This window comes from Callorhinchus milii, unplaced genomic scaffold (genome assembly GCF_018977255.1).
Source record: "Callorhinchus milii isolate IMCB2004 unplaced genomic scaffold, IMCB_Cmil_1.0 Scaffold4, whole genome shotgun sequence".
Classification (NCBI taxonomy): domain Eukaryota; kingdom Metazoa; phylum Chordata; class Chondrichthyes; order Chimaeriformes; family Callorhinchidae; genus Callorhinchus; species Callorhinchus milii.
Genome location: NW_024704745.1, coordinates 13573939 through 13598467, shown reverse-complemented (window position 1 = coordinate 13598467; position 24529 = coordinate 13573939). Strand labels below are relative to the sequence as shown.

At 41.3% G+C, this 24529-nt stretch overlaps 1 protein-coding gene across 4 annotated transcripts in view; it reads right to left on the bottom strand.

The window, feature by feature from the left end:
* The window catches only part of stxbp5l (syntaxin binding protein 5L), a 191449-nt gene that overhangs the window by 70259 nt on the left and 96661 nt on the right, over positions 1-24529 (bottom strand). For all 4 annotated transcript variants that reach the window (XM_007908718.2, XM_042334522.1, XM_042334520.1 and 1 more), the window contains 3 exons: positions 23590-23653; positions 10922-11005; positions 864-987 (listed from right to left, as the gene is read on the bottom strand). In XM_007908718.2, coding sequence (XP_007906909.2) covers positions 864-987; positions 10922-11005; positions 23590-23653 — 272 coding nt within the window. The remainder of the gene's footprint in view (positions 1-863; positions 988-10921; positions 11006-23589; positions 23654-24529) is intronic.

The window sequence follows — 24529 nt, the reverse complement described above, 5'->3', positions numbered from 1 at the left end:
AATTAGGATGGACATTGGATTCACTCAACATTAAAGCTAATAACATTACATGACTGTTAATTCAATTCAACTCTCAATTAATTCTATTATCGTTTTCTGTTTTCAGTATCACTATCTCTGTAGAGTCCCTCCATCTCCCCCATCACCTTTTTAATGACGTATCTGTGCCTTGCAATATTTTAGGTGACAAAATGATCAGATGACTTCCTCTATCTATACCAGCATCTTCCAAACAGGCGGGCGGGTAATTGGACTCGAGGTACAGATCAGCCATGATCTTAAGGAATGGTGGAACAGGCTTGAGGGGCTGAATCGCCTACTGCTTCTATGAGATGCAGTGCGCATTTTCCAATTCTAAAACTACAGAACTATGAAAAATACATAAAATACTATAAAAAAATTAAAAATACTATAAAAAAAATTAAAAAATGCTAGAGCATTTTACAATTCTAAAACTACAGAACTATGAGCCTCAGTAGGAAACGCAAGTAGATATGGAAAATAGAGGATGTCAGTGTAAGTGGTAAGTGGATTCCTTGTTTATTGAAAGTAATAGAAAACCTGAGTGCCTTGTTTGTTTGCAAGTTATATCAAGTCAGATCTGTGTTGAAGAAGTTCAGAGTTAGTTTTGCAATTATAGATTAATCTGTTTTGATTTTGTTGATTCTCTGTAAGGCCCTCCATATGTCGAGTTGATATCTTGTGTTTTGACTTGAAATCTGAAACCCTTAAAATAGGATCACTTCCTTTCCAAGTATAACCATAGAAAAATTCGAAATTATCTAATATTAGTATTAAAAAGTCATTCTGGACTTTAAGATAATACACGTGTACATTTTTTTTTAGCTTTTAGAATTACTTACCATGTGGCACTGTGATCTGAAAGGGTTTGGTGGGATTTCTCAAATTCCAAAGGGTTAAGCTCCCATCTGAATGGCTACACATGAACTGCCTTCCTTCATGATGCCAGCTAACAGAATGAATAGCCTATAAAATGAGGATGTTACAAAATAACATTATACACTTTTGAATACAACTATAGGTTATACTTCATGAAATGTTTTTCGAGCTGTGTAATAGCTGTATCAAGAATCAATATATTACTTTATATTACTCAATAATGAGTTCACCAAAGTTAAACTTAATCTGCTTTATTATGCTATATTCATTTGAAACCCATGCACAGTGACTATTAAACAAACCACTCTATCAAACCAAAATTGATATGAGGAGCGATTCTCTGAAGATCAGTAAAATTTATGGTCCTTGGGGTATGAAATTATAATCGGAAATTCCCAGGAAAGAATAACATGTTCTAAAATTTACAGACCTTGGGGGAATCTCTCCTGTAGAATTATGTGTGTCAGCCTGGCTAAGTTGGTAGCACCCTCTCGTTTCAGTGAGAAGTTCGTGGGTTCAAGTTCCACATCATGACTTGGAACTCGTACAGTCTAAGCTGACACTCTAATGCAGTACTGGGGATGTGCTGCATTATTAGTGGTGCCATCTTTCGGATGACATGTCAGACTGATGTCTGGTTTCTCTATTCAAGTGGACGTTAAAGATCCTATGGTATTATTCGAAAATAGAAGAGTTTCTCTCCCAGTGTCCTGGCCAACATTTCCCCAAATTGGTCTGCAGAAGTATGCCCACAACACAGTCACTGCATTTTACAATCCTGTGAAGTGCTTTTGGGTGTCCTCCAAATACGAAAGACGCAATACCAAATGTAAAGATTATTATTGTTATATTCTGTATAGGTTAAGCAAAACAGTTTCGGTCTGAAAGAATGCCATAGAATAATGTACAAAATTTCAAAGGGAAAAATCAGAAAAATTATCTTATTCATCTGACTCATTTTGCTAAACATTGATACATTTTTCAAACTGATTGTGGGTACCTCTTTATTTCCTGACATTCATTGACTAACTAGTTTTGTGAATGTAGCGGAGGTGCATTTGGCACTTGCATAACTGAACTGGACCGATCAGATCACTTATCTATTGAGGTCCCAACTAAGGTAGCTTTCAGCATGGTGCAGGAATGTTTCTTGTGAAAACAAAAATAAACTCGCTGTTTTAAAATTTGGTGCCATTTATTTTCCATTCAGGAAGAAGACGACACTTTGTTGAAAACATACGTTTCAGTTGAAAGAAGTTTTACGCAGGCATATTTCCACAAATATACAGTTACCTTCAAAATATAAGGTAATCTTTCGCAATATCACAGGGGTGTTTTCCCATAGTAAATGTACCCATCTTGGTCTGATTTTTCATTGTTTGGTACATTTACAATGAGCGTGTAATTGGAATGCACACAAAAAGCAAATAAAATTGTTGATTCAACTCTTCAGATACATAAATGAAAAGAATTAAATAGCAATCATCCTTGCATTTGATATAGCGCCTTAACCCTTTATTGAAAGGTCTCAAAGTGCTTCATGGGACTCACTGCAAAGTGTATTGATTGTGTACTTGGAGGTGAACATGGCGACCAATTTGTGCACAGCAATGTCCCACAACAACTGTGCAGTGAATGACCAATTTTATCTTATGGATTGTTGGCCAGGCAGCAGGAAAAACTCCCTTCTCTTTTTGAATAGTGCCATGGGATCTTTAACATTCGCCTGAATAGGCAATCGGTTTAATGTTTTATCCGAAGTACAGTATCTCTGACAATGCAGCATTACACTGAAGTGTCACCTAGTATTCTTTTCAAGTAAATAAATAAGGTTGCTAAATCACAACATGTTTAAATCATTTCACGTGTATAAATAATAATCCTTACATTTGGCATAGCGCCTTTCAGGTCAGGAGGACATCCCAAAGTGCTTCACAGAATAATCTGTTAGGCGTAATGACTGTGTATTTTGTACCATCCTCCTTCTAATTGAACATAGTCTATGAAAATCAACACTGTATTTTGATTAATGCTTTAGCCAACAGCTGTAACATTTGATCAGTGTGTAAGTTATTATACTTTCCTCACTTTGGGTCAACAAAAATAACTACTCAATTATTTTGCAATCATTTAGACCGTTTCAATAACCAATACTTAAGAGATTTGCTGAGTTTATTAGATTTTTGGCCAGTTTCAAATTAAGTTTAATATGCAACATTTTATAGTTGGTCTTTCAACATTCATAGTTCAATTTAACAAAAGGAAAATAAAACATTTTGAACTTTTATTAAGTGGAAAATGGTGCAAAAGAACTTCACTATGTTTTTTTCTCTGGCTATTTCCTTTTAAGAAACCCTCAAATATTTTCTAAACACATCAATTTTGAAAACAAAAATTGGATTAAGATTGCATAATGGAGCTTTGAATATTAAATACAGTACAATTTATATCTATATAATGCCTTTCATGCTGGGAGGACTTCTCAAAGTGCTTTTCACAGTTGTCTGAGCACCCAAATGGGGTACAATAGACCCTCACTATCACGTGCGACTCGCGAAACAAGTAAATTGTAGATTGAGACAGTGCAGTCAACCAGAACAAATAACTGAGAAAATATTTACAGCTATGGTTCACTCATAATAATGTTTACACAAGTATATACTAGAAGCCGAGTTTTTTCTACTGATATTTCCTTGTAAAGATAATGAAAATACATGATACAGAGCGGTGATTTATTTCTGTACCACCATTCCTTGATTGTGTATTGTATTTATATGATGTGTTTTAAGAACTGCAACATAGATTTTTAACAAGGCAAGATCGATAAGATAAAGGCTGATTGTGCTAGCTTGAGTAGAATTACTGATGAAAGTGGCTGGGCTGGTTACTTGTCACTTCATCTTTAAGCACTTCTGTGTGTTAGTTATTATCAGCTGTAAAGCAGTCAGTGTTGGAACCATTCAGACACATTATTATGGCTTCAAAAATATATTTGGCAAATTCTGGACACTCTAAATCTAGATGCAGGTAGATTTTCTCTGCAATAATGACTGCTTGTTTCTTCGATTAATTTTACGATTTCAATCTCTTCAGTTATTCAAAGCAAGCCATTTTCTTGTGCTCTCCTTTTTCATGTAACCTATTTGTGCCTGTTATTAAGAATATCTACAAACATGCATCCTATAAATATTCTCAAAATAACTAGAAGGAGAAAATAATGCAACCATTAGGAACTTTCACAGAGTGTCAGCATCTTTATGAGGGTTTGAATTGTTTAACTTATTTCGGTTAAACCCCACCCCCCCACATTCAGATTTATATTGAAGAACAATGGGATGAATGACAAATAGGTCAGAATAGCAAGTGTAATCAATAGACAGTACAGTGCCAAATGAAACAGATGAGATGATTGGGAGGCGTTAACCTTCACATTCACGTTTTGATTCGTGTAGGCAGCCCAACTAGCTCCTTAAAGTGATGTGTCAGCCATTTCATTTTGTTCGAGGATGCAGAACTGACAACCATCTTCAGTGTGCCAAGGGCTATTTTATAAGTGCAATCTCATAAGATACTGAATTCAACTAGAGAGCATCTTTGTCCTTTTTGAAAAATTGTTAAAAATGGCATTAGAATTTGTATGCAGAAAATAATAAATTTCAGTGAGAACCTATGAGGTGGGAAGGAGAGGGGAGGGAAAACACCCCCAAAATATCTACCTACCAACACTGACAGATTTTTTTTAATAATAAAGGGAAAAATAAAAGCAAAAACTGTTTTGATACCTTTACTAAGGCACCAATCAGAAAGGATTGCTACTACTGTAATAATATTTCCATATTAAAGTGGTCTGCCCCTTCCCCAAGACCCTTGTACTCCTCTCAAATCATAGCAACTTGGGAGATTCAATAGTTCATTTATATTCTTGGAGATTAGTAAAGGAAACATGCAAAATATTGGTTGCCAGAAATAAACAATTAAACCCATAACATTCTTGGGTATAAAGGTGCTTGGCTTCTGATCATTCTTTTCAGTTTCCTACACAGTTGGCACTACTGAACAAAAAAAATTAAGTGGGAATTAATGAGCAGTTTAGTTGCAACTGAAGTTATGGAATTAATGGGTGATGCTGTATAGCACAGGTCCACTGTTTTTTCTCCCTAAGGAAAGAACTTTAGCCCTAATAAAGACATTTAAATATCAGAAGAAAAGGAACGCAAAGATTTATTTAAGATAACATCTCCACCATCCGTCCAATGTCAAAGTGACTTGCTAATCACCCCACCTGAATTTTTTAAGCATTGAAAGGAAAGGAGAATTGAGAATATTGATCAATGATACTTTCTTAAGAGGATTTTGAAGGCAGGGAGAGAAAGCATGTGGCAAAGGAATATTGAGAAAGTATTGTAAAACTGAAATATGTAAATTATATTATATAAAATTGGATAAATATGTAATTGTTATACATAATATATGTAGAGACTCCTGTAGCTTAGTGGTTAGAGAACTCATCTCTCGCAAGCGAGAGACCTGGGATCTATTCCCGGTAGGGCAAAATGTTGGGCAAGTTTCCTTACTCCACATGCCTCTGTTTACCGAGCAGTACGTAAGAATCCAGTTGTTAGTCGATTTTTGGCTTTTCCAAGGATAAAAATACTTTAAAAAAAGTACAATAATAATTTTATCACTAAATCAACGACTGTTTTTGGGACACTGCTGTGCGCAATTCGCTGCCGCGTTTCACCGACAAACATACAGTCAATACATTTTACAGTATATTCTGTGAAGCACTTTGAGACGTCTATAAGTTGTAAAAAGCGCTATATCAAATGCAAGGATTATATATAGAACATGAAGTATTATTGCAGCCGTTCTAGGTCCTAATATTAGTTTCTCCAGCAAGGTCTGCAGTTGGACATGATTGTTCTCCCATTTAGTCACAAAACTGCTATTTGTTATGCTCACTCAGTTTTTAACCGCATTCTTCAGATATTTTATATAATTAATTTTTGGAAAACTAATTTTTTGTATAATGAAGACTGGAAGACACAATAACAGTGAATTAACTTTATAATGTGTTGGTGGCTTACATGTTTAATGTAAATCAATGCCCCTGGTGTTATGATCTTGTTGGCTGTGCATGCATCCTTGTTTGATAGTTTGGTTCAATCAGTAGGACTCACCAATTAGAAAGTTTTTGAGCTTCATGTCAGAACTGGAGCTTACATCTAGCCTGATACTCCTGTGCAACACAGGGGAAGTGCTACATTGTTGGAAGTACCATCTTTTGGATGAGTTAAATCAGGGGCCATTTGCCTGTTTTCAGGTAGAAATCAAAGATCCCATTACACTATTCGAAAAAGAAGTTTCTCCTGGTGTGCTGGCCAAGAATCCTCCAGCTTAATTATGTAGTCACCTTGTGGATGTTTACGCATACAACCATTAATCACAAGAACTGTGAGTTTGAAACATGGTGATTTCTCCCATGAAAATTAATTCCTGCATCATTTTCATTCCCATCATGCGATGCATAACAATTTGAGTAACTGTGTAATTTCTACTTCTCATATTGTCCTTCTCATATTCCCGTTATATTTTTCTGTCTCAGGAAAGCAATTTGTAAATATCTTTTTGCTAAGACTGTTTTTAAAACTACTGAGAGACGCTATTAGATGGAAGTTTTAATGTGGCACATTTGATCAGTGAGAGGCATCTATGATGCTTTCTGATATTTGAATAACCGCAGCTGTTGTCAGTCAGTATGATGAGTAGTGTAATACAGCATCAATAAAACAAGTAACTGGTAATCCAGAAAAAATGTGTTAGGCATCTGGAAAACCTACAGCAGTACACCATTTGGGAACCCACTTAAATTTCCCCAAACTCCCTCCTGCAGACCTTAATAAAGATTGAGCAAAGATTATATTTGTTCTAATGTTTGCATTAAACGTTTTCGCTGAGATGCCGTCCGGCAAGGAAGGCGCTATATAAATCCAAGTTGTTGTTGTTGTAATTAATCTTTATAAAGCTTGATTCTATTTGTATTCATTATTTTCTGTGTAAATACAGCCCATGTAGTGGAATACATTTACAGGAGTAATTCTTATTTGTACTACTTGTGGAACGTAGAAAATGAGAGCTCTGCAGCCCATGTCCTCTCCTGCACCAAACTCTGTGACCCCATCTCCCCCGAATCCATTGGCTCCCTATCCTTCAGAGGATCCAGTTCAAGATCCTGGTCCTCACCTACAAAGCCCTACATGGCCTCGCCCCACCCTACCTCTGTGACCTCCTGACCCCTACCAACCCGCCCGCTCCCTTCGCTCAGCCGGCTCTGGCCTGCTCCACGTCCCGCGACTCACCCGCCCCACCATTGGTGGGAGCGCCTTCAGCCACTCTGCCCCCAACCTCTGGAATTCCATCTCCCAATCGCTCCACCTCGCCCCCTCCTTAGCCTCCTTCAAGTCCCGCCTCAAAACCCTCCTCTTTGACCGTGCCATCGGTTACCCCTCTTCCCCCTCCCCTCTCCCACCCTGACCCTAGTGCCTTGGGACATCCTCCCGACATGAAAGGCGCTATACAAATGTAATCTTGTTATTGTTATTTAAAGCACCTTATCATGTATAAACAGCTTACGTAACCACAATGATTTGCTGTCAAGTGTATGACTATTTTTGGAGGCAACTACACAGACATTTGCTCCAGGTTCCCAAAGTAGCCAAGGGGGTGAATAGCCAATTAATTTAGACTGAGAATACAAACAAACACTCTTCCCTTTTTTTTTTTGAATGGTATTATGAAATCATCAGCATCCACCTGAACAGGCAGAAGGCACCTCAGTTAACATAATAATTATTAATAATAATAATCCTTGCATTTGATATAGTGCCTTACCATGTCATCAAGATACCTCAAAGTGCTTCATGGGATATACTGTAAAGTGGAGTAACTGTATTTTGTGGGCAAAACATTTAACTGAGAGACATGTTCCTGCATCTATCCATCTATCCATCTTCTGTCGATACTAATAAAAGTCTGTCTGCACTTCAAGAAGGATCTCAATAACCAATTGATGTAGAGACATGATCTATACCTCATCGGAAAGATCTTACATCTAGGAGTGACATGGGCATAATTATTTTCTGGTATGTCCTATCGTTTAGGAGTTATTTTCAGTTTTGCATTTTTCGCTGCAGTTACACCTGGTGGCCGCCAAATCAAAGCAGCGCTGTGGCATCGTGTGTCTCAGAGCACGTACATCTGTGCACATGCACTGCAGTTACACCTGGTGGCCGCGCCAGCTGACCATGGTGCAGTAGCATCCTGTGTCACAGAGCACCCACGTAGCCAAATGGAGGGAACAAAATAACAACAACAAAATTACATTTGTATAGCGCCTTTCACGTCAGGAGGACGTCCCAAGGCACAGGACAATCAGTGTTTCGGAACCGAGCTGGGGGTTGAGATCGGGAAGGGTGGAGAGCAGGGGGGGAACGAAGGTGACCAAAGGTATGGTTGAAGAGGAGAGTCTTGAGACTTGTCTTGAAGGAGGCAAGGGAGGGGGCGAGGCGGAGGGACTGCAGAATGGAGTTCCAGAGGGTGGGGGCAAAGTGGCAGAAGGCCCGCCCGCTCGCCAATGGTGGGGAGGGCAAGGCAGGGGATGTGAAGCAGGCCTGAGCCCGCTGAGCAAAGGGAGTAGGCAGGTTGGTAGGGGGTTAGAAGGTCGCAGAGATAGGGTGAGCAAGTCCATGGAGGGTTTTGAAGGTGAGGACCAGGATCTTCAACTGTATCCTCTATGTGATGGAAGCCAGTGAAGTCGGGCGAAGATGGGGATGATAGGTTTGCGGAGTCTAGTGCGGGAGAGGACACGGGCTGCAGAGTTCTGGATGATCTGCAGCGTACGGAGGATGGAGTTGGGGAGTCTGACAAGCAAGGAGATTGTGTAGTTGAGCCTGGATGTTATGAATGCATGTATGAGGTTCTTGGCGGCCTGTGGTGTGAGACCGGGCAGAGCCGGGCGATGTTGCGGAGATGGGGGAAGGCAGAACAGGACATGGCACGCATGTGGGGTAGAAAAGATAGTTGAGTATTAACCAAGATACCAAGGTTCAGTGAGGTGGAGTGTGCATCCTTCTTTGGATGTTGCACAGTCCATCAAAATAAAGAACATAGACGAAGCTAAGCTGCGGCAAAACAACAAAATTACATTTTTAAAGTGCCGAGTCCTCCCACTGAGTCCTTCTGGGCGAGTATAGATAAAGATGAAATGTCTGTCTGTGTGTCAATCCACATTCCGTATTGGATCCTTTAGTGGCAAGTGAAGCTGCTGGCTGTGCTCCAACATGCCTGGTGACTTGTGCTGGGACAGTTTCATAGAGAAAGGCAGGCCACTGGTATCTTGCTCCAGTGATCATTCTTCATGTGCATGTCTAGATAATGAGTGTCAGCAGCTGTTCCACCATACAGGGCACATTAACAGAGCCCAACACTGTTCTCCTTCAGTATCTGTTCTTCCCAGTAGAGGTCATTTGATAGCTAACAGGAATAGGAAGCCTCGCTAATTAGTTTTCTCTCCTGAGCAGTAAGAAGAAGCAGTAAGGCCAATTTTAGCTCCCAGCCCCAATCTCAACTAAGATCAGCTACAGCCAATGGAGTGAATAGCCAATTTCATTCGAGGATTGTTGGCCAGGACACAAGCAGAAATACTATTCTCTTTTTGAATGATGTCACAGACTGTGAATTGAACCTGCGACCATCTGATCTGCACAGTTTAGAGTTACACTAGGTGAGGGGCAGATTATATCCAATGGGCTATCATGGAAATGCTTAGACTCTCTTTACAATAATAAACTCGAAGTACCAGCTAGATGACAATTGGTGGCTAAAAGAAATGTGTACCCGAGTTTCAGGCATTTTTGTTTCAGCTCATAGCTCCAGCCCAAAAGGGGAGTCCTAAAATTAGGTGACATATTTTAAAAGGCAAAAATGACACCAGGCTTAATTTCATAATTTCACACCAAAAAAACAATGTCTCAAAGACTTAATAATTTTGATTGGGTGCACTCAGCATGTAGAAAGAAGAGTTAAGGATGTTGATCAAAATCACAAATAGAAAGAAACTGGTTTGAAAGTGGAGACAGAAAGAGAGAGGATTAGAAGCAAAGTTTTAGTGGGCATAGTGACTGGTAGTATGGAGGGGGTGAGAATGAGAAATTAATCATAATTGGATAAACTGAGGGTATGGATGGGAGTGTAAGGTTCGGGGATATTGCATAAATCGAGGGGGAATTATCTAGACTGTGAAGGATTTAAAGGTCAGGCCAAACAAGAGTACAACTTAATCACACTTTGGATTCATAAACCCTGTAAATAACTAAATATTTTGCTCTATTATTGGTATGCTAAGATAGCCAGATTTGAAATCTAGAAAGAGGAACACATATACAAACAACCAAGGCCAGCCTGCTCTGTAAACATTCTGGGCTATAAAACCATTTTATTCCTCTGGGGAAGTTTCTGCTACAAGCAGTGGCATTGTCCTTTCATTATATACAACTATATACTTACCTTGCCAGATAATTTAGCACAACAATTACAAACATAGGAAGAGGAGTAGGCCATTCACCCCATCCAGCCTGTAATGCCATTTTCTTAGATGGTGATTGATCTGTAACTCAATGCTATTTGTCTCCTTACCCCACTAATCCTTTCAGTAATTCACTCACTCCAGGTTGTAATCTCCATCAACATGCTTTACATTTTAATCACACATTTGCAACCGCAAAGTAGTTTTATCAGGCTATTGGGGCAGACACTTTTATGCTTAACATTTTATCCAACAAATGCACCAGAAAGGTAATACAACCCTCCTTCTAAACCTACCTTTATACCTTTATATATATATATGTATACCTTTCAAAAGTACCACACATTCTCTAATAACCCACAAAATACATTTCTGTACCTGGCTTGCTCTTCAGACAGAGGAGTCCTGTATTTGTCAAAACATTAATAATTTACTCACCTCATCATAATAAAACCTGACATCTGCCCTTTTAGACCTCAAGTCCCACAACACAACTGTTCCACTTTCAAATCCCATGAGGAGCTGAAAAAGAAAATTGGAAAATTTAGTCAACTCATGAGACATACATTTGGTTGAAGCCTACTTCAAAAATCACAGTAAATCACATTTTCCAGAATATATTTGTACAGTAACCATAACATTTATGTGGACCAATATGATTAGGCATATGCAAATATATAATCTTAAACTTCCACACAATGAGAAAAAATACATGGGAATATAAAATGCAATATTTACATATATTATTTAGATGTAAGAACAATGTAAAGATGACATACATTTTTAAATGCACCCTCTATCCACTATTCATTAGCTGAAGTACCTGGCTTGCTCTTTTGACAGAGGTCAACAAAAGCTCCAAAGTGATTAAAGTTATAGATCCTTCAATAGAAAGTAGCAATCTGAACTAATGTACAACAACAACAAAATTACATTTATAGAGCGCTGTTCACATCGGGAGGATGTCCCAAAGCGCTGAACAGTCAGGTGTCGGGGCCCGAACATGGGGTAGGGGTAGTGTAGGGGTGAGGGAAGGCAGAGAGGTGGGAGGCAGACCAAAGACACGGTCAAAGAGAAGGGTCTTGAGACCGGCCTTGAAGGAGGCAAGGGAGGAAGCGAGGCAAAGGGACCATGGGATGGAGTTCTAGAGTGTGGGGGCAGAGAGGCTGAAAGCCCGGCCACCGATGGTAGGGTGGGACGGGCGGGGGACATGGAGCAGGTCAGAGCCTGCTGAACGGAGGGAGCGGGTGGGTTGGTAGGGAGTCAGCAGGTCAGAGAGGTAGGAGGGGGCAAGGCCATACATGGCCTTAAAGGTGAGGACGAGGATCTTGAACTCGATCCTCTGGGGGATGGGGAGCCAATGGAGTCGGGCGAGGGTGGGAGTGATGGGGTCGAGGAGTCTGGTGTGTGAGAGTACACGAGCTGCAGAGTTTTGGATGATCTGCAGCTTGTGAAGGGAAGAGTTGGGAAGGCCGATGAGGAGGGAGTTCCCGTAATCGAGCCTTGATGTGACGAATGCGTGGGTGAGGGTTTCAGCAGCCTGAGGGGTGAGGCAGTGGTGGAGTCTGGCAATGTTGTGGAGGAGGTGGTAAGCAGTGCCGGTCATGGCACGGATGTGGGAAAGAAAGGACAGTTCAGGGTCAAACAAGATACCCAGGTGCCTGACTGGCTTGGTGAGGTTGAGTGTGCAGCCATGGAGGCTGATGCTGCCAGCTCCTGAGGTGCGGAGGCGCTGGTGCGAGCCAATCAGGAGGGCCTCCGTCTTGCTGATGTTGAGTTGGAGAATGTTGGTCCTCGTCCAGGACTTGATGTCGGACAGGCAGTCGGTCAGGAAGCCAGTAGTCCTGGAGTTCAGGGTGGAGGCAGAGTTGGGTGTCATCCAATTCCAAATTTCATGTGGAAATTTACCCCATGTCTGTGGATGATGTCACCAAGGGTGAGCATGTAGAGGGTGAAGAGGAGGGGACCAAGGACAGAGCCCTGAGGAACACCGCACAAGTGCGGGGGCTGGAAGAGAAGTCTTTTGCCACGACGAAGTGGAGACGGTGTGAAAGGTAGGACCTGAACCCAGAATGTACGCAGAATTCCTAATGTATGAAGGGTGAGCATACAGTTGATATGAATTTACCCATCTTTCCAGTACTTAGCCTCATGACAATTATTCAAGTATGAACATTGGTAGTAATCATTGACAGACTATTCAACTGCATGTAGTGTTTCAGCTGAGCCCAATACTGTCCTTACTCTAGAGATCAGCTAGCAACACAATCTGGGAACCGAGCCCGGGACCCACCAGTCAGCATGGCTCTGCTACGCTTCAGTAAACGCGCTGAACATTTGGGAAAACAGCAGGTTGTGAAGTTTCCAATACACAAAATCCATCATATTGTTTTGTCTCTGACACCAGAGATTCAACTTGAGGTTCAGAATCCCAGTAAGAAAACTGATTTATAATAAAATTGTCAAAGAAAATTCTCTGGAGTCTATTAGTACACTCTAAAATGATTAGGAATTTGAAGCAAACACACTCTTCTAGACATTCCTGCTTTNAAAAAAAAGTTACTAAAGCCAATTTGGTGTGACAAAGCATACATTATAACAAAAACTACAAAACATTAATAATTAAAAGGCTAATGGAAATATCAATTGTGATATTCATCATATCTGGAAAAAAAAATCAATAACTCTGCAGGATTCCAGAAACAGACCTAAATTTATAAACATGAAAATGTTTTTATTCTCGTTGTTAATGTTATACTGCACGCGTCATTAATTTTCATCTGCATTTTATCTTCCATGCTTGCAAAGTTTTAATATTGAAACAATTTCCAAGCATTAAACATTCATTAACACACCACCTGCTTGTGTTACATTAATAAGACCTCCAACTGAAAGCTTTCCTGTTCTGTTCCGTTTTGTTCTGAAAACACAAACATCACGTAGATCAGAACCAACCCCTATTAAACAAAGGCCTTCTTGTCATTTGTTGCTTGGCTGCCAGCCAAGAAGGATCATATCGGATCATATCGTGCAGTAACAAAAAATAATTCCATTAAAGCCAACCCTACAATACTGTAATAATTTTCTAACAGACAATCTTTCCCCATCATTCTCCACAATCACATATAAAGGTGATGTTTTAACTTCTCTAAATTGTGGGGAAAGCAATCTTAAAACTAATATAAAGGAGGACAATGCCCCCCTTACTGACCCAGACTATGGACAGTATACTAGGAACACCAGCCCTGTACAACTTCCTCTTATGACACCAACAGCAAAATACTAGAAACAGGGTGTTCTGCTGCAAATTTGTTGCAGAAAGGAGAAAGGAGACATTTATGCTTGCTACTAAATTGGAAATAACATTTTATTTGAATTTATTTTGGAGTATTTTTCAATGCTTATTGGATTGCAATACCTAGAGTAAAGATAGGCTCATCACTTCACTTCATGGCTGTTTGTGGGATATTATTGTGCACAAATTGGCTGTTGCATTCCCTAAACGATAAGATTACACTTTAGCTTAAATCCTGTGAGGGGCTTTGAGATGTCCTGCCGACTTTAAAGTCAAATCCAAGAATTACTGTCATTGTTACAAGAGTTGCATGCGAGACCCGGGTTCTATTCCCGGCAGGGCAAAATGTTGGGTAAGTTTCCTTACTCCACACACCTCTGTTTACCTAGCAGTAAGTAGTTGTTAGTTGATTGTCAGATTGTTAACTGTGGGTAATAAAACCTCAAAAAGGAAAAAAACACTGCTGTGCGCAATTAGCTGTTGCGTTTCACCCACAAAATATACAGTCAATTTACCTTATAATATATTCTGTGAAGCGCTTTGCGACGCATCAACGACGTGATATGACACTATATCAAATGCAAAGATTATTATTGTTACTCTCCATCTATTGAATGATGATTTTCTTCATATTCTTTTAGATGATTCATAACAGTAGGGAAATTCCTCAAACATTGGTAAGAATTTGCTGAGCATTAAACAACAGAAAATCTATAAACTTAGGGAGAAATTGCACTTTGGCTTAAGTTTATTTTATCTGTGTAACATTTCAAGTAAATCTAGACCTGGGTGGAATTTCTCCCCAGTAACCTCACATTAAAAGAGATGGCAATCTGACTCCCTCAAACACATAAACTTTCTGGAAGAAATTCATGTCTTGAAAAATAATGTATAATTTTTACAATAATATCATAATAAAATATATATATTTTTATAATGTATATTCTATCACCCTGTTCGCTCCATCCGCTCAGTGGGCTCCAGCCTGCTTCACGTCCCGTGCCTTACTCACCCCACTATTGGCGGGCGGGCCTTCCGCCACTCTGCACCCACCATCTGGAACTCCATCCTGTAGTCCCTTCATCTCATCCCTTCCCTCGCCACCTTCAAGACCCACCTCAAGTCCCTCCTCGTCGACCGTGCTTTCGATCTCCTTGCTACCCCCTCCCCCACCCCGACCCTCAGCTCGGGTCCGTAACTCTGTCTGCCCAGCGCCTTGGAACGTCCTCCTGACCTGAAAGGCGCTATACAATGTAATTTTGTTGTTGTATGCAGCATTCCTATCAAATAATAATTCTTATATTTGATACAGCACCTTATCACATCTTCGAGACGTCTCCATGCGCTTCACAGAATATTCTGTAAAATTAATTGACTGTATATTTTGTGGGTGAAACGTGGCAGCCAATTGTGCACAGCAGTGTCCCACAAACACTCATGGATTGAGCGACGCAATTATTATTTTTTTTGAAGGAATTATTTCCCCCGGTATAGCAACCTGTCAATCGACTGACAACCGTGTTCCTTACTGCTAGGTAAACAGAGGTGGAGTAAGGAAATTTGCCCATCGTTTCGCCCTGCCGGGAATCAAAGCTAAGTCTCTCGCTTGCGAGGCGAGTGCTCTAACCACTGAGATACAGGACTCCACAGAAACGTAAACAGAAATAGAAACATTGAAATGACAATAAATGGGATTAGAGTGGTATTTGCTCTTGTTGTTTTAAATATGCAGCAAATGGATTCTGTTTCATTCTGCTAACTAATGAATCCCCTTATCTAAGAAAACTACACACACAGCTTTCCAGCCTCGATCAATGTGTACAAATGTGTTAGGAGTGCTATTTTGGACAACAGCACTCTTATCATAATCTTAAATTGACAATGGAAATGGTCACATTACATGAACATGTGTCTGTAAATTTAGTAACAAAACAAAAGAATAAAACATTTTTTTTAACCAAACAATTTGTATGCACAGAATGCATTACAAAGGTAAAGCAATTCCACAGATTACAAAGAACACACCAGGAACTGTCCTGAGATATTTAAATTCAAATCCTGTTTTTTTTTGTAATGCAAGATAAAGAGCACAGTTAACATGTTTTGGTGGGAGATTGCATTATTAGAATTCTTTAAGGGGACAATACCATCAGGAATTGCAAGCCTCAAATTCTAACACATAACATAAGAAGAAACGAATATTCAGGCTTCAGTAAAATAAGATAAACTCTCCTATAAGAGATTATGGAGTCTTCTATCTGTGTGTCTTTTATATACAGGAGTCCTATAGCTCAGTGGTTAGAGCACTCGCTTCCCAAGCAGGGTTCGATTCCACTCAGGGCGAAATGTTGGGCAAGTTTCCTTATTCCACACACCTCTGTTTACCTAGCAACAACAACAACAACAACAACAACAACAAGATTCCATTTATTGAGCGCCTTTCACGTCGGGAGGACATCCCAAGGCGCTGGACAGTTGGGCCAGGACCCGAGCATTGGGGGGAAATGGTCAGGGTGAGGGGAGGGAAGGGAGGGAGCGAGGAGGGAGTAGAGATGTCGAGAGGGGAGCTGAAGGCACGGTCAAAGAGAAAGGTCTTGAGACCGGCCTTGAAGGAGGAAAGGGAGGAGGCGGTGGAGGCACTGGGGGATGGAGTTCCAGAGCCTAGGGGCTGAGAGGCTGAAGGCCCAGCCACCGATGGCAGGGCGGTTGGGGCGGGGGATGTGGAGCAGACCAGAGCCAGAGGAACGGAGGCTACGGGCAGGTAGGTAGGGGGATAGTAGGTCGGAGAGGTAGGAGGGAGCAAGGCCGTGAATGGCCTTGTAGGTGAGGATGAGGATCTTGAATCCGATCCTCTGGGGGATGGGGAGCCAGTGGAGGCGAGCGAGGGTGGGAGTGATGTGGTCCTGAAGCCTGGTGTGGGACAGTACACGAGCTGCAGAGTTCTGAATGACCTGCAGCTTGTGGAGGGAGGTGGCGGGAAGGCCGGCGAGGAGAGAGTTCCCATAGTCCAGCCTTGAGGTGATAAAGGCGTGGACCAGAGTTTCAGCAGCGTGAGGGGTGAGGTAGTGCCGTAGTCTGGCGATGTTTCGGAGGTGATGGAAGGCGGTGTCAGTTGTGGCGCGGATATGAGGAAGAAAGGACAGCTCAGGATCAAACAGAACGCCGAGGTTCCTGACTGGCTTTAATAATAATAATAATCTCTGCGCAGTATTACAGTATTAATAATAATAATCCTTGCATTTGATATAGCGCTTTTCACGTCGGGAGGACGTCCCAAAGCGCTTCACAGAATATACTGTAAAGTGAATTGACTGTATATTTGTGGGCGAACGCGGCAGCCAATTGCCAATTTATTATTAAATGACCAATTTATTATTGTTTTTGGAGGGATTATTATTAGGCTCTGTGTGGAGTAAGGAAACTTGCCCAAGGTTTCGCCCTGCCTGGGCGCTGACAGCATCAGCATCCAAGGCTGCACTCTCCACCTTTGAGAGGTGGAGAGTGCAGCCTTGATGCTGATGCTGTCAGCGCCTGAGGTGCGGAGGCGCTGACGTGAGCCAATCAGGAGGGCCTCAGTTTTGCGCACGTTGATCTGAAGAAAGTTGTCTCTTGTCCAGGACTCGATGTCGGACAGGCAGGCTGTCAGGACATCGGTGGTCATGGAGTTGAGGGTAGAGGAGGAAAGGTAGAGTTGGGTGTCATCCGCATACATGTGGAAGTTAACCCCATGTCTGCGGATGATGTCACCAAGGGGGAGCATGTAGAGGGTGAAGAGGAGGGGACCGAGGACAGAGCCCTGAGGGACACCGCACGAGACAGTGCGGAGGCTGGAGGAAAAGCCGTTTGTAGAAATAAAATGAAGACGGTGGGAGAGGTACGACCTAAACCACTCAAGGACAGGGCCTTGAAGGTTGAGGTGGGAGGACAATAATAATAATCCTTGCATTTGATATAGCGCTTTTCACGTTGGGAGGACGTCCCAAAGCGCTTCACAGAACACACTGTAAAGTGAATTGACTGTATATTTGTGGGCGAATGTGGCAGCCAATTGTGCACAGCAATGTCCCACGAACAGTCGTAGATTGAAAATGACCAATTTATTATTGTTTTTTTGTTTGTTTTTGGAGGGATTATTATTAGGCTCTGTGTGGAGTAAGGAAACTTGCCCAAGGTTTCGCCCTCTGCCTGGAATTGAACTCAGGTCTCTCGCTTGCAAAGCGAGTGCTCTAACCACTGAGCTACAGGACTCCACAAGCGATGGAGGAGGATAGCGTAGTCGACCGTATCGAATGCTGCCGATAGGTCGAGGAGGACGAGGAGGCAGAGGGAGCCCTGGTCGCAGATGGTCAAGATGTCATTGGTGACCTTGACCAGGGCGGTTTCTGTTCTATGGGCAACACGGAAATCCGACTGAAGGGGATCAAATAATGCATGGGTGGAGAGGAAAGAGCGCAGCTGGGAGGCGACAACTCTTTCAAAGACCTTGGACAGGAAGGGGAGTTTGGAGATGGGCCGGCAGCCTGATAGGAGGATTTTTTTAAAGTGGGAGTGATCATGGCAGTTTTTAGGGGAATGGGAACAGAGCCAGAGGAGATGAACAGGTTGATGATGTTGATGACAAAGGAACTTGATAAGGCTGTGGATGTTGTATATTTGGATTTCAGTATGCCCTTTGATACAGTTCCTCTTGAGAGGATGCTACTGAAAGTAAAGAAAGCAGGAATCAGTGGAAAAATATTACAATGTATATGCAACTGATTGACTAGAAGAACCCAGAGAGTGGTAGTATAAGGAATGTCATTAGACAATGTGAAAAAATGTAAGCTACTTCACATAGGCACAAAACAATCCAGGAAGGGACTATTATTTGAATGGAAGGAAATAATATGTTTGTTTACTTACCAACATAACAATCCTTTTGTCTTCCAAACCCAATATCAAGAGGTTTGCTAAAGAGCAGAATACAGTCATCTGGACTCCAAGCTCTCATGGCTGTCTGTAGGAGAGTGTGGGTCACACCCCCAAACAAAAGGTTTACTTCAAGAAGAGAGCTCTACCTCTGCACATCCATCTTCACCAGACTTTCCTCTCACTACTGGCACTCAATTACCCATAAGAGCTGGTGCCCAATTATCACAAACTCTAATCAAGTGTGATTGGAGTCCAGTCCTTGTTAGCTCCCTTTAACACAGCTTTTTGATCACCAATAACTATAAAAGGCAGTGACATGGTTATCCTCCTATCACACTGTCATTTGTTGGACTATATTCATACAGATAATCGTCCAGTGTGCTTTAATGTATTTTCCACTGATCAAGTTGAGACCAATGTGTCTATAGTTGACAGATGTACCTTTTTCAACTCTCTTGGAATAAAACATCCACATTTACTTGTTCCAGTTTATTGGTTGAAATTCCGATAGACAAGTATTCAAATAATTAATGTCATTTAGTTTTTGTTTTCCTGCCATATCAGTTGCATTCACATCGTCCGTAGAACCATCCAGCAAGTGAGAATTGGTGCAGCCAATCACAGCCGGCACGCTCAACCCCATTCACATCCACAACTTGCATTTATATAATATCCTTCAAGTGAGATGGTATCTTGGAATGTTTTGGAGACACTTTTGCACAGTAATCGCCCAATCAACAACAACAACTTGGATTTATATAGCGCCTTCCACCCCGGATGGCGTCTTAAAGCGCTTCAAGGTAACGGATCCCAGGACCGAGCCAGGGGGAGGGGGAGTAAAGTGACCAAAGGCGCGGTCAAAACGAAAGGTCTTCAGCAGAGACCTGAAAATAGGAAGGGAGGGAACAAGGTGAAGGGAGTGAGGAGGGCAGTTCCAGAGCCTCGGGGCATAGTGGCTGAAGGCACAGTCGCCGAAGATGGAGCGGAGGACTCATGGGACGAGGAGGAGGCCAGACCCGGAGGAATAAAGGCAATGGGTACTGTTTTGAGGAGAGGAGGTCAGAGAGGTAGGGGGGTGCAGAGGAGTGCAGTGACATGAATAAAAGGGTGAGGATCTTGAAGTCGATCGGGCGATGTGTCGGAGGTGGAAGAAAGCGGTGTTGGTGAGGGACCGGATGTGGGGGAGGAAGGATAATTGGGGGTCGAACCTGATGCCTAGGTTGCATACGGGTTCGGAGAGTTTTAGGGGGAGGTCGGGTAGGTGGAGGAGGTGAGAGCTGTGAGATTTTAGACGTTGATGAGAGCCAAAGAGTATGGCTTCCGTCTTGTCAATGTTCAGCTGAAGGAAGTTTGTGCTCATCCAGCCCCTGAGATCTGACAGGCAGGCTGACAGGCCATCAGGGGACCGGGGGTCGCAAAGAGAGGTGGAAAAATAGAGTTGGGTGTCATCTGCATACATGTGGAAGTGTACCCCAATGTCTGTGGATGACATCCCCAAGAGAGAGCATGTAGATCAGAAAGAGGAGGGGGCCAAGGATGGATCCTTGGGGTACTCCGCAGGTGATCGGGTGAGAGCGGGAGGAGAAGCCGTTTGTGTAGATGTACTGCTGGCGGTTTGGAGGTAGGACTTGAACCAGGCGAGTGCGATCCCACTGAGGTAGATGACGGAGGAAAGGCAGTGGAGGAGGATGGCGTGATCGACTGGGTCGAACGCGGCAGATAGGTCCAGGAGGACAAGGAGGCAGAGGGAGCCCTGGTCACAGATAGAGAGGACGTCGTTTGTGACTTTCACAAGCGCAGTCTCTGTTCTGTGGGCAGGGCGAAAACCAGACTGGAGGGATTCAAAGAGGGAGTGGGAGGAGAGGTGTGCACAAAGTTGGTTGGCAGGAATCGAGGAAAGAGGGGAGATGACCGTAGATAAGGTCAAAGAGAAAGGTCTTTAAGTTAGTTAGAGAAGTCAACAATGTCAACAATTTCAATGAACAGTTTTGATGAGATGAGCTGACATGAACTGTAAAGCAGCTAAGGTAATCTCGACCCAAAGCCAATTTTCTTAAAAATGGCTTCTACAAACAATTATCAGCTATTAATCAGTGTTGATCTTAACACAGAATAAATTAATGGAATTTACAGAATAGACTAACAATTGTCTTTACCTCATCCATTAATGAGAGCCAATTAAGGTGTTTACCGTGGAATTTTTAATGCAGGAAAAAAGGATGCAATTTCCTTTGGCAGTGCGGCCTGCCCAGATTGTTTGTAGTTAAGAAGGCAACAGTATGTTAGAAAAGGCCCTGGTCACTTGTGCATACTCCAATAGTAAATGTTTGGCAGCTTTCCTGTTTAATGCTTTACTCGATACAATCTTATTTACATTAAGCATTGGGATTAATAATAATAATAGACAACAATAATCCTTGCATTTGATATAGCACCTGATCACAAGTCTCAAAGTGTTTCACATTAAAGTTATGTGATTGTGTGCATTTTGTATGCAAACAGAGCAGCCTGTGCACAGCGATGTCCTACTAACAGCCATGGAGTGTGTGTCCAATTTTATTTGGGGGTATGTTGGCTAGCACACCAAGAGAAACTTCCTTCTTTGTTCGAATAGTGCCAGGGGATCTTTAACATCCACCTGAATAGGCAGACGGACCTCAGTTTAATGTCTCAGCACTACACTGAATGTCAGACTTTATGCCTTCCACGACCCAACGTTGGGATTCAACTTACAACCTTAAGACCCAGAGGTGCGAGTGGTACAAACTGAGCCAGCCTGACCCACAATGTCAATGTAAGACATCCATTGTAATATCTGATTGCTGTGACAATTTGTAACACATTTGCAAATCAGCAATATCATCCTTGAATATAATCAAGGATCTCAAATCATTCTTTATTCTTGTTCCATATGGTGCTGCATAAATACAATATGTGAGTCATATATACCTGTGCCATGGTCCATATTTTCCCATAACCTACAGTTGGTAGCACTCTCACCTCCGAGTCAGAAGCTTGTGAGATCTTGAACTCACATAGTCTAGTTAGGGAAAGCAACAATGTCAACAATTTCAAAGAGCTGTTTTGGATGAGATGAGTTGACTTTGACTGTAAGTAGGTAAGCTGATCTCAACCGATAGCCCCGAAAGCCCTGTTGAAATATATTGACTGTCACCTCGGGATACATTGGTATATTTCAAACTGCAACCGAATGTTCCAGAAGGTTTGATAGTTAAATGGTTAAAAGTAGCTTTGCTGGACCAGTTGAGGTCAGCTTCTGATTAAACGGCTGCAGTCTCAATACCTACCTATCTCAAAGCTCAGAAACAAGGCTGTGGAAGGCTGCCCAGAAGTTGTCCATATCTCTTTCTCCTTGTGGAACACTTCAAGAAAGCTTAAAATGTTTTGTTGTTTCTTTCAAAAGGAACTAAATAATTTTCTAAAGGTTATTTTCATTTCTTGAATGCACAGTGTGTTGTGGTACTGAGCCCTACAGCCTAGGAACATTTCAGGTTCAGTCTCTTGTTGTGCTTAGTTTCCTACACAACTCTGGAAGACTGCAGGCATGAGAAGAACTCTGCACTAACATAGGCCATTGGCTCCTGGGGAGGAGGTAACGGGGAGGAAAATATTTATTAATATTGTTAAATTTGAAGGCAACAAGCTAAAGGAGAGACTTGCATAAGTCTTATCTTTATAAATCATACAATCGCCTAAGTCGTATATTCACCTGAGTCCTATGCAGTTTACTATCAAAACCACTCAGAATTCTTTGCATTACTCATATTAATCACCTCCTAACTTGTAACGTCGTTTCCATATCCTCCATTACTCCCGCACTTACTGGCTGCATTGAATCTTGGGAAACCACGTCCTAATCCTTTGACAGAAGCGCACTTACCAGACGGCTGCATTGAATCACGGGAAACGTAATCTTGATCCGTCGATGCATGCGCAGAAGAACTTAATTTTCTGTCATTCAATGCGATTCCAACACTTGTCAGTAAGTGTGCATGCGGCAACAAATCAAAATGCATCGAATCACGGGGAATGTAATCTTGGTCTGTCACCATGTGCGCATTACCTGCTGCATTGAATTACGTATACACAGTGTAGTTTGCCTGCAACTCAGACTTCGCGTAAATTATACTAAATGTAATGATCCCAACTGTGAATTTTACTGTATAGACTTTGGAGCAAGAATTCCACGAATCAGCCATGATATGCTTACTGTCTGTTACTAACAGAATTTCGTTAGCAATTGTGAACCACTATTAGTGAATCCCATTATGAGTTGTCACTTTTTAGATTATATCAGAATATACAGATTGAGACAAATCTTTCCTAAAAGATTGAAGTAAAATGACGTAAGGAAAGTCTGTTCCCGAGCAAAAGCAGGTTTTGTCAGGTGCGTTTTATTTTCTGATTCGTAAATTATAGTGCACTAACAGCTGGTGGCAAACCTGTAAAGCAAGTGTTCCACAAGTTTTCCAAATATAATCTAAACACAGTTAAAGAGTACTCTTGCTAATCATTAGCTTTTTGATTAAGGCTAAAAGGCTTACCATGTGCCTCAGGATATTCTCTTGACATGAAAGGCGCTATATAAATGAAATTTGTTGTTTTGAAATAAAACACCTTGTTTTTTCACATGACTTGTGATACAATATTAATTAAATGCCTGTATATTTACCTTATTTTATTTCTGAAATAGAAATAAATTAGTTGAATCTAAGTTGTAACAGTAGAGAAGCATTGACCAATGTATCAGAAATACTGCTATAACTACAAGTTGTATATGTCAATAAGATCTTTATTTGATTATGAAAGCCCAAATATTAAGTAGCTGCAAGAAAAATATTAAAAGAAAGAAACATTCTACATTATTTTTCTTACTTACTTTGCCCTCGTCCCTTGGACTGTCACTTAAATGAACAACAGAACCTGGGTGAGTTTTTGTAGATCTGCAAAGAGAAAAAAGTTTTATTTAAAGAAAATGAAAAATAAACATGTAAACCTTACAATAAAAATACTTAACATATCAGTAACAGAATTTGACTGTTCTTTTGGTATGCAAGAGGTGGTCTCCCCACACAACAACTCTCTTTAATGCTCACTCCCTTAAAGATACTCAAGAAAAAACTAAATCTCCTTCATGAACATCATACTGCAAGCACACAGCACCTTCTACATATAGCAGGAAGTCAGAAGACTATTTTGAAGCAATAATAAACTGCTGTGTTAATTTTTCATCAAGTTTGGAACAGTGCAGCAAATCAATGGCAATACATGCCATCCCCACACACTGCAGTAAAATTAAATATTCAACTTTACTAGCAAACTGATGTAAATATTTATCTGAATTCAGTCAGATCTTGGAACCTGACTGCTAAACTCTAGGGTGGAAACTGTGCTAACAATTTGGTAGATAATTAAGATACCTAATGTTCCGTCAATATATTGGAAACTTTAATGTTTCTCACATTGTGTCAACATATGCATTGTGAAGCATGCTCTTATGTGTCCCTTCTTTGTTCTTTTCACAACATTGCACATTTACTATGATGAGAACATCACCCCAGGAGTCGAATAGCCTGCCAACACCAAATGTCAAGGTTCATGTGTGAATAATGGACACTGGAGGGTATCCAGGCAACCAAAAGGAGGTAAAACGCCTTCAGGAGAGAAGCGGAGGAAAATAATAAAAGAGACAATTTAGCAAAAGTAAAATAATGTTGGTTAAGATGTCATCCTTTCTCAGAACATCAGAAATAATGATGGGTCACACCTGGAAGGCAATTCTATCTGTCTCTTTTAAATGCTATTACACATTTCAAAAA